This window comes from Callithrix jacchus, chromosome 7 (genome assembly GCF_049354715.1).
Source record: "Callithrix jacchus isolate 240 chromosome 7, calJac240_pri, whole genome shotgun sequence".
Classification (NCBI taxonomy): Eukaryota; Metazoa; Chordata; class Mammalia; order Primates; family Cebidae; genus Callithrix; species Callithrix jacchus.
Genome location: NC_133508.1, coordinates 147,213,707 through 147,231,578, shown reverse-complemented (window position 1 = coordinate 147,231,578; position 17,872 = coordinate 147,213,707). Strand labels below are relative to the sequence as shown.

General features: G+C 42.5%; 1 protein-coding gene across 7 annotated transcripts in view; it reads left to right on the top strand.

Annotated features, from left to right (window-relative positions):
* Positions 1-17,872, top strand: part of SORT1 (sortilin 1) — an 88,046-nt gene that overhangs the window by 49,175 nt on the left and 20,999 nt on the right. For 4 of the 7 annotated variants that reach the window (XM_035252381.3, XM_035252379.3, XM_078332697.1 and 1 more), the window contains 4 exons: positions 1,366-1,496; positions 4,702-4,846; positions 5,922-6,077; positions 10,731-10,837. In XM_035252381.3, the coding sequence (XP_035108272.3) occupies positions 1,366-1,496; positions 4,702-4,846; positions 5,922-6,077; positions 10,731-10,837 (539 nt within the window). The remainder of the gene's footprint in view (positions 1-1,365; positions 1,497-4,701; positions 4,847-5,921; positions 6,078-10,730; positions 10,838-17,872) is intronic. The other 3 variants (XM_017974996.4, XM_035252380.3, XM_078332698.1) reach the window with 1 other exon arrangement.

The following is a 17,872-nucleotide window of genomic DNA, read 5'->3' as shown; positions in this document are numbered from 1 at the left end:
CACTACCCAGATCAAGTAAGAATATAGGCTGTACATGGAGGCAGTATTCAGTCTTAGCAGTCTGTTTATATAAAGCAGATATCATGCTACAGACAATAGCAAATTGAAATGCATAGTGATTTCTTCAGAAAAGCATGGGTTGTGTTTGTGTTGGCAGAAGCGGTGGCTTCCCAAACTACGACACAATTTTGTTTTTGTGATGGAGTCTCGCACTGTTGCCCAGGGTGGAGTACAGTGGCAGGATCTTGGCTCACCGCAACCTCCACCTCCCAGGTTCAAGTGATTCTCCTGCCTCAGCCTCCCGAGTAACTGGGTTTACAGGTGCCTGCCAGCACACTCGGCTAATTTTTGTATTTTTAGTAGAAACAGGGTTTCACTATGTTAGTCAGGCTGGTCTCGAACACCTGACCCATGATCCACCCACCTCTGCCTCCCAAAGTGCTAGAATTACAGGTGTGAACCGCCACGCCCAGCCCTGTGATACAATTTCAAAGCAGAAAGCAAAATCTTTCATTTACTCATTCAACAGGTATTTGAGCACCTGCTCATATGCTAAACACTATTCTAAGGATGGAGAGAACAAAATACCCAAGACCTGCCCTCATGGAATGTAAATTCAAGTAGGGGTGTTAGATGATAAACAAGAAAACCAAAGCTTAAGCTAAGCATGATGGTTGACCCCCAGCTCTTAACAGAAAAGCTTGCAGAAAAGCTGCAAGACCCCCAGCTCTTAACAGAAAAGAAAAGAACACTCAAGACAATTTAAAATAGGATAAGACAATTCCAAACTGTGCCATGAAGCAAGTAAAGCAGCATGCTGTCACTTTGATGTTTTTATGAAACACTATATTGGAATTAAGTAATCTCTTACCTTTCCATCGAGCATAAAATCTCAAACTTATAAAATAAAACCCAAGCCAGGCGCGATAGCTCATGCCTGTAAACCCAGCACTTTGGGAGGCCGAGCCTGAGCAACATGGAGAAATCCTGTCTCTACTAAAAATACAGAATTAGCCGGGCATGATGGTGCGTGCCTGTAATCTCAGCTACTCAAGAGGCTGAGGCAGGAGAATTGCTTGAACCTGGGAGGCGAAGGTTGCAGTGAGCTGAGATCACACTGTTGCACTCCAGCCTGGGCAACAAAAATGAAACTCTGTCTCAATCAATCAACCAACCAATCAGTCAGTCAATCCCAAATAGGAATTTCCTCTATCAGATACTGTACCACATTTTATGTTGTCACTTGATTAACATGCATAGTATTTTAAATGCTTAGCTATAAAATTAAGACTAATTCTAAAACAATTGCTTTGAACTAGACTAACCAGTAGGTGAAATTTTAATTAATATTTTGTCTTGTTTAAGAAGCTGACCTTGGGGCTCTGGAATTATGGAGAACTTCAGACTTGGGGAAAAGCTTCAAAACTATTGGCGTGAAAATCTACTCATTTGGTCTTGGGGGACGTTTCCTTTTTGCCTCTGTGATGGCTGATAAGGTAGGTATTTCTCTCTTCTCTTTGGGGTCTGATATTTCTGCAAATATCTCTCATATAGATTATCTTTATTACTTGGCACTGACAGAGTTTCTTGTCTATTTTCTATATTTAATACCACTGTAAGTGTTGGGGCTGATTCTTTTCGCAGAGGATGATTAACTCTGATAGGCTACTCTGCACTTTGGCCTCCTGCCACCATGTGAATTCTGTTATCTTTTTTGGGTGTTTGGTTTTGTTTTGTTTTGTTTTTTTTGAGACAGGGTCTTGCTCTGTTGCCCAGGCTGGAGTGCAGTGATGCAGCCTCCACCTCCCAGATTCAAGGTATTCATCTGCCTCACCTTCCCAGGTGGCTACTACCACAGGTGTGTGCTACCATACCCGGCTAATTTTTGTATTTTTATAGTAGAGATGAGGTTTCACCATGTTGGCTGGGCTGGTCTTGAACTCCTGACCTCAGGTGATCTGCTCACCTCGGCTTCCCAAAGTGCTGGAATTATAGGCGTGAGCCACTACATCCAGCCAGGATGTTTTGATTCAGTGTTTCAGCATTACTCAGACATGGACATCTGTAGAAAGTAAACTCTTGCTCATTATCCAAGAATAAAAATACAGTTAGATAACATTAACTGAGTGCCTACTATATGCCAGATACCATTCTATGTCCCATGAATGTAGCAGTGAACAAAACAGGTAAATTTCTTGTTCTCAGAACTTATATTTAAGGGGGAAAATAAATACTCAAAAAATAAATACGAAAGCTGGGGCAGTGGCTCACGCCTGAATCTCAGCACTTTGAGAGGCTGAGGCGGGTGGATCTCTTGAACCCAGGAGTTCAAGACCAGCCTGGACAACATGAAAAAACCCCATCTCTACAAAAAATAGAAAAATAAGCTGGGCATGGGAGACATGGTAGCGTGCATCTGTAGTCTCAGCTACTTGAGAGGCTGAGGTGGGGGGATCGCCTGAGCCTGGGAGGTTGAGGCTATAGTGAGCTGTGATCACGCCTGGGTGACAGCGTAAGACCCTGTCTCATAAATAAATATAAATTGTGTGTGTGTGTGTGTGTGTGTGTGTATCCGGTAATTAAAATGGAGTGAAACCCCATCTCTACTAAAAATACAACAGCCGTGAAGAAATCTAAAGCAGACTAAGAAAGTGTCGGGAGTCAGTGCTCTTTTAGGGTGTTTAGGATGGACTCTCTGGGACTAAGTGAACTGAAAGCATGACCATGTGGCCATCTGGGAGGAGAGGAGGACGAGGCACAGCCAGTGCGGAGACCCTCAGCCTGGAGCATGCTTCATCAATCTAAGCAAAGGGGAGAAGGGCAGTATGAGGGGAGCATAGAGAAGAGTAGTCCAAAGTGGGACCACAGTGGGCCCGGCCAGACCTTACATGGCCTTTCTAGGTCACAATTAGAATATGGGCCTTACTCTTCCTGTTTTGGGAGCTGTGGGAGGGTTGTGAGCAGGGGTATGCTGGGATTTGGCTTCTCTTTGAAGAATAGGTGTGTGCAGAACAGCCTGACAGGGGCGCTCTCGGGAGTCCAAGCCAGGGAGGTGGTAGCTGGGCCAGGCCCTTGGCAGTGGGCGAGACTGTGGATATATTTATAAGCATATTGCTAATAGGACTTGCTGATGGATTTGATGTGGGTTGTGAGAGAATGAGCAGATTCAACGGTACCTTCAGAGTCGTCATCCTAAGTCCCTGAATGGTGGTGCCATTTCCTGGGATGGCAAAGACCGCAGAAGGAGCATGCTGTGGAGACAAATCAAGAATTCAGTTTTGGGCCTGTAATCCCAGCTCTTTGGAAGGCCAAGGCAGGCAGATCACTTGATGTTAGGAGTTTGAGACCAGCCTTGCCAACATGGCGAAACCCCGTCTCTACTAAAATACACAAAAAATTAGCCGGGCGTGGTGGCACGTGCCTATAATCCCAGCTACTTGGGAGCCTGCGACATGAGAATCACTTGAACTCTGGAGTTGGAGGTTGCAGTGGCGACAATCATGCCACTGCACTCTGAGTGAGACTCTGTCTCAAAAAAAAAAAAAAAAAATTCAGTTCTAGATATGAGACATGTATTAGATATCTGAATGGAGATGTTAAGTGAGCATTTGGGTATATGAATCTCCCTAATTGCTATGGTATTTGAAGCCATGTGACTAGATGATACCTTCTGGAGGGGTAAGTAAGTAGCAAAGAGGTAGGAGGACTGAGCAATCCCTGAAGCACCCACAACTGAAAGGTTGGAAAGAGAAGAATCCAGCAAAGAAGACTGGGAGGGAGAAGGAAATCAGGACTGTTGAGTTAGCCGGCCTCTTTCCAGCCCATGCCTATTCCCTTCCTCCTGGCCATTCTGAGAGAATTCCTTAGAGAGGAGGTATGTTACATCCTGACTTTTCTTGTGATCTCCCAAACATGAGTTTCATCGCTATTTTCTAGACTCTTAATTATATAAGTATTTAAATTATGCAGGGATCGTCTGAAAGGGACCAAACTTTTACGCATCAGTCATCATTTTAAGAATTATCGGAGTGAGTGTATGCAAATGGCTGTCAAGCCAGCCTAGTAATGTTCCCATCAAATCCTTAGCTCTGCTGAAGGAGATGGACTATCAGAGATCAGACATACAATATCTTACAGGGCTGCATCAGAATGAAGAATTCAGAGAGAAAGCCAAGATAGCCTTACTTAGAATAGAATGGATTGTTCCATTACCTGCAACTTTGCTAGCGGCTAGAAATTGCTTTGGTAATTGGTACTATGACCTTTCATTTATAGCCATTGTACCCAGTGGAGAAATTGATAATAGTAATTATTTAAAACATTCTTGGGCCTGCGCAGTGGCTCATGCCTGTAGTTCCAGCACTTGGAAGGCCAGGGTGGGCAGATCACAAGGTCAGGAGTTCGAGACCAGCCTGGTCAGCATGGTGAAACCCCATCTCTACTAAAAATATAAAAGTTAGCTAGGCATGGTGGCTCATGCATATAATTCCAGCTACTTGGGAGGCTGAGGCAGGAGAATTGCTGGAACTGGGACCCAGGAGATGGAGTTCACAGTGAACTGAGATTGTGCCACTGCTGCACTCTAGCCTGGGCTACAGAGTGAGACTTGGTCTCTGTAAAAAGAAAAACATTCTTGTTCATGTCCCTGTACATGGCATCTTGGCAGAAAATTAGAAAGATAAATATTGGCATCTGTTCTAGGATACAACAAGAAGGATCCACGTTTCAACAGATCAAGGGGACACGTGGAGTATGGCCCAACTCCCCTCTGTGGGGCAGGAACAGTTCTATTCTATTCTGGCAGCGAATGATGACATGGTATTCATGCATGTAGATGAACCTGGAGGTAAGAGCTTTTTGGTGGCTCGCCTTTGAAAGCATAGAGATGTAAGCTTTGAGCAGCTTTCCTTTTTACATGTTGAGTTTTCCTCTTACCCCTAGAAGTTCATTAGTGTCATACTGATTATTCTGTCCTAGAAATCATCTGTGGCCCCTGTTAAAAATGCCGCTTGTTTTGGTGCTCTAAGGTAGCTCGTGTGTATGTTCAGGTGTTCCAGAGCAGAGCTGCTCAAAGAATGGTCAGTAGACTGGTACTGACTGTGCAGACTCTCTGTTACCAGATAAGTACAGAGATTGAGAGCAAGAGTTTAGAAACTCTTCTGACCCTTCAACAAAGCAATTTTATGTCTGTTGGATCTAATGATAAAAAATTAGGGGTCTGTATTTTGTCTGCCTTTTCATTTTTAATGATTAGTATTTTATTAGGTTTACAAAAGCGTCAGTTTGTGACATATTGGAAATCTGGTGCGATCTCGGCTCACTGCAACCTCTGCCTCCTGGGTTCAAGTGATTCTCCTGCCTCTGCCTCCTGAGTAGCTGAGATTACAGGCGTGCGCCACCACGCCCAGATCATTTTTTGTATCTTTAGTAGAGACAGGGTTTCACCATGTTGGCCAGGCTGGTCTCAAACTACTGACCTCGTGATCCTCCTGCCTTGGCCTCCCAAAGTGCTGGGATTACAGGCATGAGCCACTGCACTGGCTGGAAGTCTTACAAATTGATCCTTCACCATAGATAGTTTAAAAAGCATTGTTCTAGAGTGTAAAGATTTAGAAATGTGGAAACTAAACACAGAAACTCTCCAAAATATATCTGGGAAGAGCTTTCTGTAGCATCTGATTAATTTATTCAACAAACTCAGCATCTGGCATATTCCAGGCACTAAGCTGGGTACTAGAATTAAAGATGGGCATAAAGATCTTGAGTATCAAACCTTGATTAATTCTCAGGTCTGAGTCTTCATAATGAAGAGACACAATTGGCTACTGCGTTTAGTCGGCAGACAATCGTGTGGTTAGACTATTGTTTTTCTCTTTGGTTCCACCCGAGACTTAGTATTTTTGTTTGTTTGCTTATTTCAGACACTGGGTTTGGCACAATCTTTACCTCAGATGATCGAGGCATTGTCTATTCCAAGTCTTTGGACCGACATCTCTACACTACGACAGGCGGAGAAACGGACTTTACCAATGTGACCTCCCTCCGAGGCGTCTACATAACAAGCGTGCTCTCCGAAGGTGAGTGTGGGCATCACAGTGCTGCACTGCACCTTCAGCTGCATGTGGTAGGGTTTGAGCCTTCAGGGGATCCTGTCCCCCGTAACCGTCACTTGCCAAGTACATTTTTTACTTGTCTTTTTTTTTTTTTTTTTTTTTTTTGAGACACAGTTTCGCTCTTATTGCCCAGGCTGGAGTGCAGTGGCGCAATCTTGGCTCACTGCAACCTCCACCTCCCAGGTTCAGTCGATTCTCCTGCCTCAGCCTCTCCCGAGTAGCTGGGATTCTAGGCATGCACCACCATGCCTGGCTTTTGTATTTTTAGTAGAGGCAGTGTTTTGCCATGTTGGTCAGGCTGGTCTCGAACTCCTGACCTCAGGTGATCCACCCGCCTCGGCCTCCCAAGTGCTGGGACTACAGGCATGAGCCATTGTGCCTGGCCTGTTTCCTTTTTTTTTTATTGTGGCAAAATATATCTAACAAAATTTGCAGTTTTAAACATTGTATAGGGTACAATTCAGTAGCATTAAGCCCAGTCACAATGTTGTGCAACCATCACCCCTATTCCTAGACCTTTTTCATTATCCCAAATAGAAACTGCACCAGGTACACAAGCACTCCTCATCCCCACCCAGTCCACAGCTCTGGTAACGCAACATTCTATTTCGTCTTAATGAATTTGCCTTTAATAGGTGGCTCATGCAAGCAGAATCAGACACTATTGGTTATTGTATGTCTGGCTTCTTTCACTTTGCATAGTTTCAAAGTTCAACTATATTGTAGCATGTTTTAGAATTTCACTTATTCCTTTTTAAGGATAGAATATATTCCTTTGTTTGAATATAGTGCCTTTTATTTATTTTTTTTCTTTTTTTGGAGATGGAGTCTTGCTCTGTTGCCCAGGCTGGAGTGCAGTGGCACAGTCTCGGCTCACTGCAACTTCCGTCTCCTGAGTTCAAGCAATTCTCCTGCCTCAGCCTCCCGAATAGCTGGGATTACAGGCATGTGCCACCACACCTGGCTAATTTTTGTATTTTTAGTATAAACGGGGTTTCGCCATGCTGGCCAGGCTGGTCTCGAACTCTTGACCTCAAGTGATCTGTCTGCCTCGGCCTGCCAAAGTGCGGGGATTACAGACATGAGCCACCATGCCTGGCCTATTTTTCATTCATCCATTGATGGACAGTTAGGTTGTTTCCATTTTTGACTCTTACCAATAACGAATGCTGCCATGAACATTGGTATACATGTAACTGTTTTTAAGTTGTTGCTTTCAATTCCTTTCGGGATATATATAGGAGTCAAATAGGAGGATCACATGATAATTCTGTGTTTCAATTTTGGAGGAAATACCAGTGGGTTTTCCACATGATTGTACCATTTTACATGCAATACAAAAGTATTCCAGTTTCTCTACTTCATTGCTAACACATTATATTCTTTTTTTTTTTTTTTTTTTTTTTTCTTTTGAGACAGAGTTTCGCTCTTGTTACCCAGGCTGGAGTACAATGGCATGATCCCGGCTCACCGCAACTTCCGCCTCCTGGGTTCAGGCAATTCTTCTGCCTCAGCCTCCCGAGTAGCTGGGATTACAGGCACGCGCCACTATGCCCAGCTAATTTTTGTATTTTTAGTAGAGATGGGGTTTCACCTTGCTGACCAGGATGGTCTCGATCTCTTGACCGCATGATCCACCCGCCTTGGCCTCCCAAAATGCTGGGATTACAGGTGTGAGCTACCGCACCCAGCCGTATTCTGTTATTTTTATAACAGCTATCTTAATGGGCGTAAAGTAGTATCTGGTTTATAGCTTTGGTTTGCATTTCTGTAGTGACTAATGTTGTTGAACAACTTTTTATGTTCTTGTTGGCCATGTGAAGATCTTCTTTGAAGAAGCTTCCATTCAAGTCCTGTGGAAAGAAGAGATTTTTAAAGTTGCGTTTGCTGATGCTTCTCTGGTGCTTATGACAATTTTGGCACGTAGCAGATGCTCAGTAATATTTGCTGAATGAGTCTGTGAATAAACGGCTGAAGAGCCTTGCACTCAAAACCATACAATGAATGCACCCTAAAAACATTTAAGACTGAGTCTGAAGTATGATAGGCAGGAATGAAGAGGGAAGGGCATTTTCAGCTGAAGGAACGACACAAGCAGAGTATCAAAGTCACAGGAGGGTTTGGGCTGGTGGTTGTGGTGAGACATTGGGTGATGCGGCGGGAGAAGGGATAAGGAGAGTCCCGCAGGGACAGACCAAACCCATGCAAATTGTGGCTCCCAAGTTTAAGTAAGTTATGGTAAATAGAGCTAGGCGTGAGCAGAGCAACAGCAAGTAGAAAGAAAGATGTTTTGAGTCTATGTTGTTTAGGTTATAAAATGAGTCTTCTATATTGGGAGATGTAGGCTTTGAGAATAAGCCTGAATTTGACCCATTTCCTGCTCTTCTTGTTAAGGGCATAGCAATAGCCAGCCAAGGTTCTCGTGTTCTACTCAATGGCTATACAGAGCTCACCTTTCCTTAGGCCCCATTATACAAATAAACACATCAATCTCCAGTACAAAGACTCTTAAAGTGTCATTTTATTTACATATTTATTTTTCGGTAGGAGGTAGGGCCTGTTTTTATTTTGTAAAGTTTTGGCAGTGGCCTACAAGGTCCTGGAGATGCGGCTCCTGATTTCCTCCCTGACTCATCTCCAGCTCTTCTCTTTCCATCTGCCCTACTCTCATCACACTGTCTGCCTGCCAGTTCTTAACACACCAGGTACGCATGCACGTGCGTGGATTAGAGATTTGCACCACAGTTCCCTCTGCTTCTCCAGATAGCAGCAAGGCTGATATGTCTGTGCTCATGTGTTACTTTTTGAATGAGACCTGCCCTGACTATGCTATTTTAAATTCCAGTTTACCTTCCCTTTCTCACGCACAGACTCTCAATCCACCTTTAGCGGCGCAAGTTTTTCCATAGTACTTACTTTCTAGCATACTACATAATTTACTTATTTACTATGACTAGTGCTTGTCTCACCCTACTGGAATGTATTTTTCACAATATTTTTTTGTCTGTTTTGTTCACTGATATATTCCCAAAGGCTTACAGAAAGTTTTCATACCAGGCACAGAGGCTCATGCTTGTAATCCCAGCACTTTGGGTGGTCGAAGTGGGCAGAACACTTGGGGTCAGGAGTTTGAAACCAGCCTGGCCAACATAGTGAAACCTCGTCTCTACTAAAAATACAAATTAGCCGGACCTGGTGGCACGCAGCTACTCAGGAGGCTGAGGCATGAAAATCTCTTGAACTTGGGAGGCGGAGGTTGCAGTGAGCCAAGGTGGTGCCACTGCAGTCGAGCCCGGATGATAGAGCAAGACTCTGTCTCAAAAAAAAACAAGTTTTCACATAATTCACATAGTAGGCACTCAGTAAATGTTTGTTGAATAAATGAATTTTCCTTTATTTGCTTTCTTGTTTGCTTTTTCTTAGAAAACTCAAGGCCAGGCACGGTGGCGCACACCTGTACTCTTAGCACTTTAGGAGACTGAGGCGTGTGGATCACCTGAGGTCAGAAGTTTAAGACCAGCCTGACCAACATGGTGAAACCCCGTCTCTACTAAAAATACAAAACATTAGCCAGGCATGGTGGCAGGCGCCTGTAATCCTAGCTGCTCAGGAGGCTAAGGCAGGAGAACCACTTCAACCCAGGAGGCAGAGATTACAGTGAGCCGAGACTGTGTCATTGCACTCCAGCCTGGGCAACAAAAACAAAACTCCATCTCAAAAATAAATAAATAAATACAAATAAAAGAAAACTCAAAGGATATCTCTGAATTTAAAACCTGCAACAGTTTATATCATTGAAAATAAGAATGGGGAAGAGACAAGGGGTAAAAAGAAAGGTATAAGAAAGATAGGATATAGAGTAGGAGAGAGACAAAAATTCAGTTATTAATCCAGAACTGTGCAGATTTACTCAATCTCAGGAGTCACTAAAACAAGCGTAGTGTCATGGCCTTGTCTAAATAAAGATTAGGATGCCTTCCTATGGTAGATTTTGCTTCCCAGGCAAGCAAGCAAGGAAGGAGAACAGACATCAGCCTGTTCATGTTGATAAGGAGTTAAAAGGTACCTTTTTCAAAGAGTATCAGTCCTAGATAATTTGTGGAATTAATTGGGTTCTGTTCAGGTGGGACATCTTCTTCAAATATCTTTTTTTTTTTTGGAGACAGTTTCACTCTTTTCGCCCAGGCCAGAGTACAGTGGAGCAATCTTGGCTCCCTGCAACCTCCACCTCGCAGGTTCAAGCGATTCCCCTGTCCTGGCCTCCCAAGGTAGCTGGGATTACAGTCCACCACCACACCCAGCTAATTTTTTGTATTTTTGGTAGAGTCGGGGTTTCACCATGTTGGCCAGGCTGGTCTCAAACTCCTGACCTCAGGTGATCCACCTGCCTCGGCCTCCCCAAGTGCTGGGATTACAAACATGATCCCCTGCACCCAGCCTCAAATATCATATTTAAAGCACTGCTCCATTCCTCACCAACACTGAGCAGTTTTGTAAGGTGTTAAAAGCTTGTCAGACTCCAGGTGCTATACGGTCTCAGGAGTTATGCAATGATAAACTAAATCTAACTAGGTGCTTCCAGTGTATCAGACTTAATGCCGTTCTCTTCCCATTCAGATAATTCTATCCAGACCATGATTACTTTTGACCAAGGAGGAAGGTGGAAGCACCTGAGGAAGCCTGAAAACAGTGAATGTGATGCCACAGCAAAAAACAAGAATGAGGTTTGTTTACTCCAGTGTGTGCAGAGCACAGCAGCCTTTCCCTTGTGCTCCAATCAGCACCAGGCTTCTGGGTGATGAAGTTTCATACTTGCTTAGGGTCCTGCATAAGATGAAAATTTTGGAGATGAGAGTAATGAAATTAACTTAGAATTTGGAAAGTAAGAACTGAGGAAAGGTCAAAATACTATGGATTATCTATCTTTTAAAGAAGAGCAAAACTGAGGGCTAACAATTTGTGGTTCACTAAACTGAATGAAAACAATGGCCAGAGGGGCTGGTGATTAGTTAGGGGTTAGTATGGCAGTTGGGAGACTTTAGAAATTCTGCAAGAAGCCACAGCTCCACCTTTCATACACAGCGCACAGCCTTGCTCATTGGAAGCAAGAGGAAGAGGATCCACCCTTCCTTTCCCTCTGCCTAGGCTCCCATGGCCACTGGAGGCCTCCTTGCCGAGAGATTGGGAGCCGGAACTACAGATGTATCACTCCAGGAGAGCCAAAGCCAGGAGTGGTAGGCCTTGGCAGGCAAGGAAAAAAGGAAAAAAGCTTGTTATCTGGCTCTCACAGAATGTGAGAGGAGCTTGCGGGGACAGCTGGAGTTTCCTTCAGAAATGGAAGCACCAGTAGTTCCTGAGCTCTCCTCAGGATCCCTGTCACTGACATGCACTTTGTTATTCTAGGCAGGGTTTTCTGTTTTGTTTTAAGAGCCTCAGATGGTGAGACAAAATGTGCCTCCCTACACCACCCCAACACACTCTCCTCCTTTACACTCTCAAGCACTGTTGCTTCTATGCAACCCTCTGACCTGTTTCCCATCTCCGCCTTGGCCCTGCCTGGCTGCCACCCTCCTCATTTTAAGCCTGGGCAGCTTCAGTGGCTCTGTGTTTGCCTTGCCGCCTGCAGGCTCCCCATGCCTTTCCCTGCCCAGCACTCGATGTGGCTCCCTTGGCCTGTGAATGGCCCCTGTCCCTGACCTGGTGAGTGAAGGTTCTCTCCTGGTGGGCCCTCTGTCGCCTTTTCATTGTCATTGCCCACCTTATCCCTGACACACCCCTTGTAACCCACTGCTTTTCCCTGAACACCCACACTATTCCTGGGGGAAGTTCTGCCTGTGGTAAAATATACATAATATATATCTAACATTTTAGCCATTTTGAGCCTCTTTTAGAGCACTAACTTTCATTTGGCTGCATACCTCAACTTGTCTTTGACATATTTTCTTTTTTCCCCAGCTTTATGGAGACATAATTGACGAATAAAAATTGTACATATATTTGCAGTGTACACTGTGATGTTTTGATATATGTATATATTGTGAAATGATTACCACAGTCAAGCTAATTAACATATGTGTCACCTCGAAATTATCCTGGGGGTGTGTGTGTGGTGAGAACATTTCAGATCTAATCTCATGGCAAATGTCAAGTAACAGTGCAGTATTCTAGACTGTAGTCACAATGTATATAGTCACAATGTATCTCTCTAAAGCTTATTCATCCTGCATAACTGAAACTATGTACCCTTTGGCCTTCATCTCCCCCTACCCCGAGCGCCTGGAAGCCACAATTCTCCCTGCTTCTGTGAGTTTGACGTTTTTACATTCCACTTTTAAATGAGATCATGCAGTCTTTGTCTTTCTGTGCTGGGCTCATTTTACTTAACATAACATAATGCCTCTCAGGTTCACCGTGATTTTACAGATGACAGGATTTCCTTCTTTTTTTTTTTCTGAGACAGAGTCTCAGTCCGCCACTGAGGCTGGAGTACAGTGGAGAGATCTTGGCTCACTGCAACCTCTGCCTCCCCAGTTCAAGTAATTCTCCTGCCTCAGCATCCTGAGTAGTTGGGATTACAGACATGTGCCACCACGCCCGGCTAATTTTTGTATTTTTAGTAGAGATAAGGTTTCACCATGTTGGTCAGGCTGGTCTTGAACTCCTGACCTCAGGTGATCCACCCACCTCAGCCTCCCATAGTGCTGGGATTACAGGCATGAGCCACCATGCCTGGCAGGATTTCCTTCTTTTTTAAGGCTAATATTCCATTTTCTTTATCCATTTGTCCATCAATGAACACTTAGGTTGATTCTGTATCTTGGCTACTATGAATAATTCTGCAGTGGACATGGGAGCACAGATATCTTTTGGACATACCAATTTCATTTCTCTTGAATATATACCCAGAAATGGGATTGCTAGTTCCGTTTCTTTCTTTTCTTTTCTTTCTTCTTTCTTTCTTTTTTCTTTCTTTCCTTCCTTCCTTTCTTCCTTCCTTCCTTTCTTTTTTCCTTCCTTCCTTCCTTTCTTTTTTTCTTTCTCTTTCTTTCTTCTTTTCTTTTCTCTTCTCTCTTCTCTCTCTCTCTCTCTCTCTCTCTCTCTCTCTCCCCTTTTCTTTTCTTTTCTTTTCTTTCTGATTCGATCTCACCCTTTTGCCCAGGCTGGTTGGAGTGCAGTGTAGCAATCTCAACTCAATGAAACCTCCACCTCCCAGGTTCAAGTGATTCTCCTGCCTCAGCCTCTCGAGTAGCTGGGATTAAAAGTGTGCATTACCACGCCCAGCTAGTTTTTTGTGTCTTTAGTAGAGATGGAGTTTCACCATGTTGATCGGGCTGGTCTCAAAACTCCTGACCTCATGATCTGCCTGCCTCCACCTCCCAAAGTGCTGGGATTACAGGCATGAGCCACTGTACCCTGCCCTGCTGTCCTTCATTTTTTAGGGAAATTTCTTACTGTATTGCATAGTATGCATAGTATAGTAGCTGTATCGGGTTACATTACCACCAACCGTGTACAGGGTGCCCTTTTTTCCATGTCCTTGCCAACTTATCTTTTAACTCTCTGCTAATAGCCATTCTAACTCGGGTGAGTTGCTATCTCATTGTGATCGTTATTTGTATTTCCCTCATGATTAGTGACGTTGGGCATTTTTTCATATACCTGTTGGCTATATTTGTATGTCTTTGTTTGAGAAATGGCTCTGCATATCCTTTGCCCATTTTTTAGTTGGATTATTTGTTTTCTTGCTATTGATTTGTTTGGATATTAACCCCTTATAAAATGTTTGGTGTGCAGATGTGTTCTCCCATTCCATATATTGTCTCTCTCCTCTCTTTTGGTGGTTTCTTTTGCTTTGCAGAACTTTTTTAGTTTGATGCAATCTCATTTGTCTGTTTTTGTTTTTTGATGCCTGTGCTTTTAGGGTCATATCCAAAAAGCCATTGCCCAGATTAATGTCAAGAAGCTTTGTTCCCTATGTTTCCTTCTAGCAGTTTTTTAGTTTCAAGTCTTACATTTATGTCTCTAATCCATTTTGAGCTAATTTTTGCATATGACATGAAATAAGGGTTGAAATTCATTCTTCTACATATAGATACTCAGTTTTCCCAGTACCATTTATTTAAGAGCCTGTCTTTTTCACATTGTGTGTTCTTGGCACCTTTGTCAAAGATAAATTGATAATAAATGCATAGATTTATTTCTGTGCTCTCTATTCTGTTCCATTGGTCTATATGTGTTTTTAATGCCAGTACCATGCTGTTTTGATTACTATTGCTTTATAGTATATTTTGAAATTAGGTAGCATGATATCTCCAGCTTTGTTCTTTTTGCTCGCGATTGCTTTGGTTATTCAGGGTCTTTTGTGGTTCCATATAAGATTTAGGATTGTTTTTCCTATTTCTGTGAAAAATACTATTGGAATTTTTTTTTAAGAGGCAGTGTCTTACTCTGTCACCCAGGCTGTCGTCCAGTGGCATAATCATAACTTACTGCAGCCTCAAATTCCCTGGGCTCACTCAGTCCTCCCACCTCACCCTCTAGAGTAGCTAGAACTACAGGCATGTACCACCACACTTGTCTAATTTTGATACTTTTTGGTAGAGATGGGTTTTTGCCATGTTGCCCAAGCTGGTCTTGAACTCCTGGCCTCAAATGATCCTCCCACCTCAGCCTCCCACTGGGATTAGATGTGAACCACCACACCTGGTTGTTTTGTTCTTGATATACTGCAAGTACCTAAAACAGTGCCTGAGATATAGTAGGTACTCAGTAAACAGCTGATTAATTAATTAATTAATATGTTTGTGGATTGTTCTGTGTTGTCTCAGAAAGAGGGTTATTTATAACCATATAATAGTAAAAAAGACAGTCAAAATAGTAGGCATTGTATTGAATCTGTGGATCACTTTGGGTAGTATGGACATTTTAACAATATTAATTATTCCAAGTCAGGAACATAGGATATATTTCCTTTTTTATTTTTTTATTTTTGTCATCTTCAGTTTCTTTCACCGATGTTTTGTAGTTTTTAGTATACAAATCTTTCACCTCCTTGGTTAAGTTTATTCCTAAATTATTATTTTTTTTTTTTGAGACAGAGTTTCACTCTTGTTAGCCAGGCTGGAGTGCAATGGCTCAATCTCAGCTCACCACAACCTCCGCCTCCTAGGTTCAGGCAATTCTCCTGCCTCAGCCTCCTGAGTAGCTGGGATTACAAGCACGCGCCACCATGCCCAGCTAATTTTTTTATATTTTTAGTAGAGACGGGGTTTCACCATGTTGTCCAGAATGGTCTCAATCTCTTGACCTCGTGATCCACCCACCTCAGCCTCCCAAAGTGCTGGGATTACAGGCATGAGCCACCACACCCAACCTCCTAAGTTTTTTGTTTTTTTTTTTTAAGTTTTTTTCTTGTGCTGTTGGATGGAATTTTCTTGATTTCTTTTTTGGATAGTTTTTAGTGTGTATTGTATTTTTATATGTTGATTTTATAATCTGCAACTTTTTTTAATTTGTTTTTTAGTTTTAACAGATTTTTGGTGGAGTCTTTAAAGATTAAGGATTTTTATATATAAGTTAATGTCATCTGCAGACAGACAATTTTACTTCTTCCTTTCTGGTTTGAATGTCTTTTATTTCTTTTTCTTGCCTAATTGCTCTGGCTAGGACTTCTGTTGCTATAATGAACAGAAGTGGTGACAGCGGGCATCTTTGTCTTGTTTCTGATTGAGATATTGACCTGTAACTTTGTTTTCTTCTACTGTCCTTGTCTGGTTTGGATAGCACTGTAATACCAGCCTTATAAAATGAGTTTGGAAGTCTTCCGTTCTCTTCAATTTTTCGAAGAGTTTGAGAAGGATTGGTATTATTATTCTTTGAAGAATGTTTGCTAGAATTCACCATTGAATTTATCAAGTCCTAAGCTTTTCTTGTTGGGAGACTTTTTATTACCGATTGAGCCTCCTTACTCTTAATAGTATGTTCAGATCGTCTATTTCTTCATGATACAGTCTTGGTAGGCTGTATGTGTCTAGAAAGTCATTCATTTTTTTTTTAGATTATCCAATTCGTTGATGTATAATTGTTCATAGTAGACTTTTATGATCCTTTGTTTTTCTGTAGTATCAGTTGTAATGTCTAGTCTCATATTTCTAATTTTAGTTGAGTCTTCTCTTTTTTCTTATTCTAATTAAAAGTTTGTCACTTTTTTGTCTTGTCAAAAAAACCAAATTAAATTTCATTGATCTATTATTTTTCTAACTTCTGTTTCACTTATTTCTGTTCTGTTACTGTTTCCTGCCTTCTGCTAACTTTGGGCTTAGTTTGTTCTTCTTTTTCTATTTCCTTGGGGTATAAAGTTAGGATTTTTGAGATTTTTTTTTTTTCTTAATTCATCACCGTAAACTTTCTTCTTAGAACTGCTTTTGCTGCATCCCTTAAGTTTTGGTATGTTGTGTTTCCCTTTTCTTTTCTTTTTTTTTTTTTTTTTGAGTTGGAGTTTTGCTGTTGTTACCCAGACTGGAGTGCAATGGCACGATCTCGGCTCACCACAATCTCCGCCTTCTGGGTTCAAGCAATTCTCCTGCCTCAGCCTCCCGAGTAGCTGGAACTACAGGCGTGCGCCACCATGCCCAGCTAATTTTTCTATTTTTAGTAGAGACGGGTTTCACCTTGTTGACCAGGATGGTCTCGATCTCTTGTTCTCGTGATCCACCCACCTCGGCCTCCCAAAGTGCTGGGACTATAGGTATGAGCGACCGCGCCTGGCTGTGTTTCCCTTTTCATTTGTCTCAAGATATTTTTTGATTTCCCTCTTTTTTGACCCATTGGTTGTTCAAGAATATGTTGTTTGATTTCAGTATTCGTGTGGAATTTCCCTCCTGTTTTTGATTTCTAGTTTCATAATGTTGTAGTTGAAAAAATACTTGAGGTGATTTCAGTCTTCTATTTATCGTGGCCTAACATATGAACTATCCTGGAGAATATTCTGTGTGCACTTGACAAGAATGTATCTTCTGCTGCTGTTGGATAGAATGTTCTGTATATGTCCATTAGGTCCATTTGTATGGTGTTATTCAAGTTTGCTCTTTCCTTATTTGTTTTCTGTCTGGATGATCTATCCATTGTTGAAAGTATAGTATTGAAGTCCTTACTATGATTGCATTGTTGTCTACCTCTTCCTTCAGTTCTGTTCATGTTTGATTTATACATGTAGGTGCTCTAATGTTGAGTGCATTTATATTTACCATTGTTATATGCTCTTAATGAATTGACACCTTTATCATTGTGTAGTAACTTTATCTCTTATGATAGTTTTTGACTTAAAGTCTATTTTGTCTGATATAAATATAGCCACTGCTCTCTTTTGGCTACTGTTTGTGTGGAATATCTTTTTTTGATCTCTACTTTCAGCTTGTGTGCTCGCTTACACACATAGTCCTTTACAGATGGCTTCAGCAAGGGAAGCCCTTACCAGGTAGCTCATTCAGAGATTCTTGGGGGGCAGCTGACAGGTTCTGCAGGTAGGTGGGCCTGGTGCCTTGGTCTTTGGAGGTAGCTTGGAGGCTGGGTCCACTGAGGTAGTCCTGGCAGTAGGATCTACTAGGGTGGACCTTGTAAGTGAATCTTTAGGTGGAACACCAGTAGATACACAGGAGCCAACCTGGTGCAGGGGTGGGCCCTAACCAGAGCCTGCAGGGGCCGGCCTGATGCAGGGGTCCAGTTGGCTGGGCCCTGGGGCCTGGTACCTTGGGGGCAGG